This window comes from Amborella trichopoda, chromosome 10 (assembly GCF_054954075.1).
Source record: "Amborella trichopoda isolate Santa Cruz 75 chromosome 10, AtrichopodaSantaCruz75HAP2 v2.0, whole genome shotgun sequence".
Taxonomy (NCBI): domain Eukaryota; kingdom Viridiplantae; phylum Streptophyta; class Magnoliopsida; order Amborellales; family Amborellaceae; genus Amborella; species Amborella trichopoda.
The window spans coordinates 18,522,579-18,530,856 of NC_142345.1; the positions used below are offsets into that span (position 1 = coordinate 18,522,579).

An 8,278-nucleotide genomic window follows, 5' to 3' on the forward strand; every position below is an offset into this window, starting at 1 on the left:
ACAGCCAGCTAGAAAATTCATATATTTGGAACCGACGTCCATACAAGAGGAACCATTGGAAACGAGATTCGTATTTTATACGAATCGAGATTCGACCAAAATGGAATCGAGATCCCTATTTAGAAGGAATCAAGATTCCTAGCTCTATGGAATCCAGTTTTCGACCAATTTGGAATCTACCATATGGAATCCAGATTCCATCCTTTATAGAATCAAGATTCCCACATTTTTAGAACTGACATCAAAGTGTGGATCCAATGCTACCAAAGCCTCTACATCATCCTTGAGGTGATCACCATCAGGATGACAGTCCCAATCCTTGTATTTAGCTTTGTATTTTGTCCCTAATCTACTCAATAGCTTGTCATGGTAATGAACATATACCCAGGACTCTGATAGTTCCACATTAAGCCGAATTTGTTTCACTCTATGTATGTAGTTGTAGGTGCTCTAACATCTCTCCGCACAAGAAGAATTGACACTTTGTGACAACACCTCCACAACAAGTGAACGAAATTCAGGAGTACCATCACTATACATGTCTCACCAAGCATGGAATCAAGATGCAATAAATGTTGGATCGATATTTGAAAAAGTTGGGACAAAGATTCCAAAATAATGGGATAGAGATTCGGTAAAGGTTTGAATTGTGGTTCCTAAATTAAACAATCGAGGTTCTTGAGTTCTAAGATACGCGTTCCGTGAAGATTCCTTGGAGGAATCACCAAATTGGGGTTCCGAACCAGAAGTGTGACCTTAGCCAAGAGATACGGGTAACTATGATTGAGAATAATTGAATTTATATTTATTACTTCTTGTATTTAAGCCCTTAAGGACTTATATGTCTCTTCCCTTACTTAAAGAGGCAGTTTTGTAATTTGAACTTTAATTATTAATATGAAGTGTATAAGTGTGTGGGGGTTTAATTGATACTATCGTGACCCAAATCTGCTCCTTTACTCCTCACTTGACTCTCTCTCTCATCTTTGTCTCTCCGTCCTCCTAAATCTTAAACTCACATTTATTAGATTTCCAACATATTAGCTTGTATTTTAAATGAACCAACCCTGGGTAAAAAAAAACAGAACCAAGTTTTGGTTTTCACTTTTTGGAATCTTGTAACTTCTCTTTTGAAATGACTTTTGGGTTCGACAATTTAAAAACAAATGAACAGGTGAGGTGGATCAATCCAAAACAAGGGCAGACTGATGGTCTAGTTCAAAACAAAGGAGTTCATGATATCTACTAGTCAAAATAAGAAATTATTACCAATTATGAAATCTAGAAGCATTTGGAGCAATCCATGATTCCTCACATATTACATATAAACACTCAAAGTATACAATATGTCATACAACCAATGCATGAAGCGTTTGCAGGATTGAACCATACCACTTAACATAGAAGAAAGTCTCTTCAAATCAGGTCCTTGTGTATGCTCAACCAACGGCACCTCCAAGCAACAAATGCCATGCTTACCCTGCCAAATATATTACAAAGTAAACACCACATTAAGTGTTATGCTGACCATTTACATAATAGCTTGCCAAATACCAAACTCAAACTACAAATCACAACACTAAGACTGCTATAAGGTAGTTCATTCAAAAGCAAGAGCAGGCAAGCAACCTAAAAACAAGAAAACAATGTCCTCAATCTAACCAAGTCACACATGGGCGTATAAAAGAAAATTAGCATTCTAGTATATGATCAGATTCATCACCATTATCATCCGAGCATTATCCCAACTATTTGGGGCCGGCTACACATTCTACTGTATGAAGGGCTATACCTTCAATAAGGCCTCCAGTATGATCAGATTATAGAACTCAAAAAGGACATCTCAGATAGACAAAGAAAAAGTATGTTTCATTGTTGCAAATGTCAAAACAATACAAGTTCGCTCCAACTTGCCAGAAGAATTGGTTTACTGATTCCATCTCATAGTAGAAGCCATGGCAATATCTCTAATTCTCAGCTCTTTGAGAATAGAAAACATCATTACCCTAGAAGACAATAATGTACATAAAACTTAGAATCATAATCCAAATCATTAAAATTTACTTCAATTGAATGAGCAAATTAGGCCAAATAATTAATATGACCCTCATTTGATTGACCAAACTAAACCACAAAAGACACAACTAATGCCATCATAGAGATGATCAATCCTTCAACACAAATTTGGGACTCAGTTGCATGACGTGCCATTGTAGCACAATAGGATTCATCAAATTACCCAAAAGAGATGAGCAATTTAACACTTTACCCTTTTTTCAATTTAATTTAAAAAATAACCATAAAATACAAATGGTCTTGAGTTGGAATAGTTGCAACTGGCCAAAATGATAAATACCTTATCTCTTGTGGGTATTTTGATAAATTTTCCTAAGAGTTTGCACTTGCTACATGCAGATTCTAAACCCCATCATTGTTTCATTTTAAAGATGCCAGTCCAAGTACCAAGCTGAAGGCAACTTGTTGCTTTGATTCCATGCACAAGGTATGTAGATTGTATGACACGCCCTTACCCAAGAGTTGGATAGCAATAAGTCTAAACCATATTGATATGCTAGGAGATGACTGAGTAGATCATGATGCCACCTGCTCAAATCAATTATGCCTTCGATCCTCTATAGGCCAGTATAGCATCTCTTCAAGGTATGGACTATGGAATGCAAACAACACAGTCATCATTGAGTTATTTAAGCCCATAGGAGGTACGATGAAATTTCTAGATAATGTAGCTTATCGCTAAAATTGAAGGGGCAGAAAAATTGAATGAATTTTGGCCCATTAGCCTCCTTAACACCACCTATAAGATCCTCACTAAGGTTCTTGCCGCTAGACGGAAGGTTGTCCTTGACAAAGTCATCTTTAGCTCACAATCAACTTTTGCAGCTGACAGACAAATATTGGACAATGCCCTAATTGCCCAGGAAGCCATACATTCGAGATACCAATCTGGTGAACAAGGTTACAGATTTAATTGGATTGGGAGAAAGTCTATGACTACATCGATTAGGCAATTTTCGATGAAGTTTAGGCTAGGATGGGCTTCAACGTCAGGTGGAGAAATTGGATCAGAGGAAGCATTTCTAACATATCCTTCTCCATCATTATAAACAGGACAACTGAAAGGTGTTTCTCAACTTCCAAAGGCTTAAGAAAAGGCAACCCCCCCTCAGCTTTCCTATTTGTGATCGTAGGTGAACTTTTCTCTAGATCAATTTCTAGAGTCTTGACTGTATGACTAAGGCATCCTCCGTGGATTCGAAATGTCCTGTAGAGGCCCAAACATTTCCCAGGAGACTCTACAGGACATTTCGAATAGGTGGGAATAGGTGGGAGACACTTCGACTATATTCTCCCCATTGCAAGACGACCCAGTTCACGTTCAACGACATTCCAAGGAACGCAAACACCATTGCTGACAACAAGGTTTCAAAAAACGCTAAGCAGCCCCTAGGCGGCTAGCTTGGCCCCCAGCGCTCAGCGCCTAGAACTTCGGGTGCCCTGTAGTACAATTTTTTTATATATGTACATATATATATATTGTCCAAACGCACATATATGCATATATTTGTAATCAATTTTTGCAATTTATTGCATTTGAAAATATTGTAACATATTTTTTTATTTACAAACATATAACATATCTTATCTTGAGAATAAACGTGTTCAAAATTTCAATGAGAAAATAAACGTGTTCAAAATTTCAATGAGAAAATAAACGTGTTCAAAATTTCAATGAGAAAATAAACGTGTTCAAAATTTCAATGAGAAAATAAACGTGTTCAAAATTTCAATGAGAAAATAAACGTGTTCAAAATTTCAATGAGAAAATAAACGTGTTCAAAATTTCAATGAGAAAATAAACGTGTTCAAAATTTCAAAATTTGGTAATAGTCTCCCAACTCTCCAAATGAGAAAATAATTCCAATGAGAAAATAAAACTTTAGGAAGCTTCTTCAAACCACAAAAAATACTTTCGTTTCTCAGAAATAGGTATAGTTAAAAGATTGACGGCTTATGGAAGTGTTCTTTTAACTTTGGGGGAGTTGATATAACTCCCATAACCTATTTAAACCTTTTTGGGGGTCAAAATTACCCTTATTTCCCGTTTGGGCATTCTTAAAAATTGAAAAAACACCAACGTCTCTAAGCACCGGCCCCGGTACTGCAGCACAAAATGGGTGCCCAGGTCTAGGCATGCGGCCAGAGGTGTCTTGGGCGCCTAGGCATCCAGCGGATCATTTTTTATTACATTGGCTGACAGGTTGGTCAAGAAAGGAGTAGCTGCAGGACCTCCGCGTACACTTTCACAGCCTTGAAGTCTCTTTTCAGGCCTCCCCCCTTCCCCTCCATCTCTTTTCTCTCTCTTCATCCCTCTATCTCCTCCTCCTGCCCAAATCTCTGGCATTCTCATTTTCTTTTTGCCGCAGCCCACAGCTTGTGGGTAGCTTCCTAGTATTTAACCCTTTTTTTTTCTCTTAACCCCTCTTTCATAAAAGCACCCCACATAGTGGGTTGCCATATATTTATTGTTTCTTACAGCTTTTCTTTTAACAACCATTTCTGTATGGAGCACCCAGCCTTGTTAGTTGCCAGGATTTATTATACAATCTCAACTTATTGAATACAGTCGACCTTCACTCAAAAAAAAACAAAAAAAAATGTGCATTTGTGATATATCTCAAATGATAAGATTTTCCATTTCTATGCAACAACTACATTATCCATTTGCATTGCAAGAATAGAACATTAAACAAAGAAAAACACTAAAAGAAGGCAGAATCTAAGAAACAGACACAAAAAAACAAATTCCACAATTCACATAAATATCAAAGAAGTATAAAGGTTACATTATTAAGACTGGGGAAAAATATTTTATCATGTTGAGAAAGAAATTTACATCAAACACTAATAGATTACTAACAATGAAGTACCGAGGGACCAATCGATGGAAGACAAGAAGTATTGTGAGTGATAGCACATGCATAACAAATTGAAATAAGAAATGCCAAGAATGCAACGATGAGATATTAGCATTGGCGGTACCTTTTTTTTTTTTTTAATCTGTTAACTTATTAGCATTTGCCATCATACCAAAGAAAAATAGCTTATCAGCTCATTTCATATATTATAAATAGCACAAAAGGTCATTCTTAGTTTCATTTTGGCCACCATGCTGGTCAGTCAGATGCATGATTTAGTGTTAGCAATTTCATAAAATCCTTGATACCAACCAGAACTAATTCTTGGGTACCAATCTACACATATGTCAATTTTCAACATGAAAGAGACAATTATATTATGAGAAAAATAATAATCGTACAAAGATAATGAAGGACAACAGGTGTGGGCCAACATTTTCTTACATTCGAATCAAGAATAGCATGAAACAAGGTAAAAGATGGGAGCAAGTATGAGGTTTCAAAATGATGGAAGCAAGTATCACGTAACAAATGCTTGTGTAACATAGAAAATTAAGAACAAGATGGGAAGAAAAGAAAACTACTTTTAAACATACAACAATGGTAGGTCCAGGGTTGTTTCACTGACCAAGAGTATATGGAAAGTATGATGGGTAACAATGTACTTCAATTCCGTAGGGCAGCTTGCAGGCTAAAAATATAGCATATTATGTTGAAGAAAATCTTTAGGAGGGCCAATAATTGAAAGTCAATTTGTAGTGGATAGAGATTAACATACTCCTAGAGAAGGCACCAATTGGATAGAAAGATGCAGAAACTAAAGGACAAATTCTTTAAGAGTATTCATATTAGAGAAAAAACAAAGAACAAATTGGTGAAGTGTCGAGGTAAGAAGGATATAACCAAGATTAGAAAATAGGACATCATATACAAGTTCACAAATCTAATTGACTTGTAACATAAAAGAGAATCCGTCAACAGAAAAGACGATACGGTGCTGCTTTTTATAACTAGACACATATGGTACCATTTATCTGGATTGCCTTGAGTCAACACAAAAGTGTTACAGTTAGAAATTAGAATTGATTGAACATAATTAGCATTGTCTGCTCTATCAAGGACGATACTATCTGTGAGTCTCTAAGTCCCCATATCTTTTTGTACCACTTCCAACCACGTCCTCTTGGGCCTATCCCTTGCCCTTTTTTAGCCTTCCACTTGAAACAACTCACAGCTCCTAACACGTGCTATACTAGATCTGCGTTGCACATGGCCAGCCCACCTGAGTCTACTTTATCCCATCTTATCACCTATGGGAGCCACACCGAAGTTCTTTTGAATGTATTCATTTCAAATACTATACATTCTTGTCTTGCCACTCATCCATCTCAATATCCTCATCTCAACTACACTTATCCTATGGGCATGTTGTTTCTTTACAACCCAACATTCATCCCTATAAAGCAAAATTGGTCTCACTGTTGTCCAATAGAACTTCCCCTTCAACTTCATTGGTATGTGATGATCCCATAAATCTCCAGTTGCACATCTCCACTTCGTCCACCAGCTTAAATTCTATGTGTAACATCTTCCTCAATCTTTCCATTTTCCAAGATCATCGACCCAAGATATCAAAATGAAAGTGCACTCTTTTTGGTATTTGTTGGCCCTCATCATCTCTAATCATATTATTACTCTGTCTTAGTTCTGCTAATTTTAAACCTTTAGATTCTAGAGCATCCCTCCAAAGTTCTAACTTTGTGTTGATGCCACTTTAGGTCTCGTTGATCAAAATTTAGAAACGTGATTTATCTTATTTTGTTTTTTGATACTACAAATTGATATAGGGGTTTCATAGAGGGCTTGAATACAAATAAATTCACACAACTCGCAAGCTCCTTCGCTAGGAATCAAGTGAGAGATTAGAAGACTGGCGGGTTGGTTTTTTGGGGTTGAAGAACCACGGGATGTCAATGAGACAACCTCATAAAAATCTCAAATTGATCCAAATAAACCTCTTATGGATCAAAAACAAGATCCTAAGCAATCGATTTTGGGGGTTAAATAACAGTGGATCAATCATTGATCTAAAGAGAATCAAATAATATAACCAACACCATACTTTTGTTTAAATTATTGAGTTGACTCAGCCGGTTATGAGTCAACTTGGAAGTTTCTAAATGATTATGCCTAAACAAGTTGCAAGAGTTGTAAAACAGGAATGGACTTGGCGTTGATTGGTCACAATTGCAACACTATGTCCTAAGTTTGAAACCTACCACTGAACTATGCAAAAAATAAAAAGAAATACAAAAGGAAAAAAAATAAGAAAAGGGGCTATAAAAGACAAGAAGAATAAATTTTCTTTTAGAAGTCTTCCCAAAGATAATTCAAGTATACTACGCTCATGAGATTCAGTCAGATCTGCATTTGTTATTAATAGATGCTACCGTGCAACCACATTTGGCCATGTTTTTACATGTCTAAGAGCCCTACTACCCCAATCAAATGAAATCTTGGTCCAAAAATGCAATCACAAATCACAGTGAACAGAGAGAAAACAAGAGCATGTTTCTTGATAATCCAGCAACAAATGCCAAAAATGAAACTCACACCTCCAGAACCCCACATTCATGATTCGACCAGAAGAGACAAAACAAACACAAACACAGCCAGAGAGAAAAATAGAATAAGATTACAGAGCAAAGGCATACATAGAAACAACTCTTGAGAAGACAATGGGAACCAGAGGAGTGCACTAAATTTAGCATGACATAAAAAAATGAAAGTGGAGACGGTATATATAGATAGAAAGAGAGAAGCGGTGCACCAGGGTGTGCATAAGCTTGGCATTCTTTCCCCGCTCTCTCGTGACCACCACCTTCTCGGGGCGGGGGTAAGATGAGCAGGCTCGCAGTCTAAGTGGCGGCAAGCTAATTGCAGGATGAGAAGAGGGAGAGAGCAGAGCCATTGCCATCGAGCTGAGTTGCGTACCGAGGAGAGAGAAACAAAGGCTGGCTTCCCTCCTCTTATTCATCTATTTAACTCGACTCCACGGCACCTGGTCGTTTCTAGCCGCTCACCCTCGGTACTTTTTGAATTTCATTTTTTGGATTGAATACTGCAAGACCATTTAGAATATTTCACAAGAGCCGTTGATGATAAATTGGATGGTTCAGATTGTGTTCTGAAAGTATTAAAAACAAAGCTGAAATTTTAATTAGGATAATTGTTTCATGCATGCGGGACCGCATTTCTATATTGAGGTACAGAAAGCGTATAAAGATGGATGCAAGTAGGAGTAGGTGTTCCATCTAAAAACAATGGAAACTACCTATCCA

General features: G+C 37.1%; 1 protein-coding gene across 12 annotated transcripts in view; it reads right to left on the bottom strand.

Annotated features, from left to right (window-relative positions):
• Positions 1-7,942, bottom strand: part of HEMD (uroporphyrinogen-III synthase family protein) — a 59,302-nt gene extending 51,360 nt beyond the window's left edge. For all 12 annotated transcript variants that reach the window (XR_002279488.2, XR_002279482.2, XR_967188.3 and 9 more), the window contains exons 1-2: positions 7,768-7,942; positions 1,393-1,480 (exon numbers count right to left, since the gene is read on the bottom strand). Coding sequence is in view for 3 of the 12 variants with exons in the window: in XM_020662035.2 (XP_020517694.1) it covers positions 1,393-1,480; positions 7,768-7,914 (235 nt within the window). In the remaining 9 variants the exon portion in view is untranslated. The remainder of the gene's footprint in view (positions 1-1,392; positions 1,481-7,767) is intronic.
• Positions 7,943-8,278: the final 336 nt, after the last annotated feature.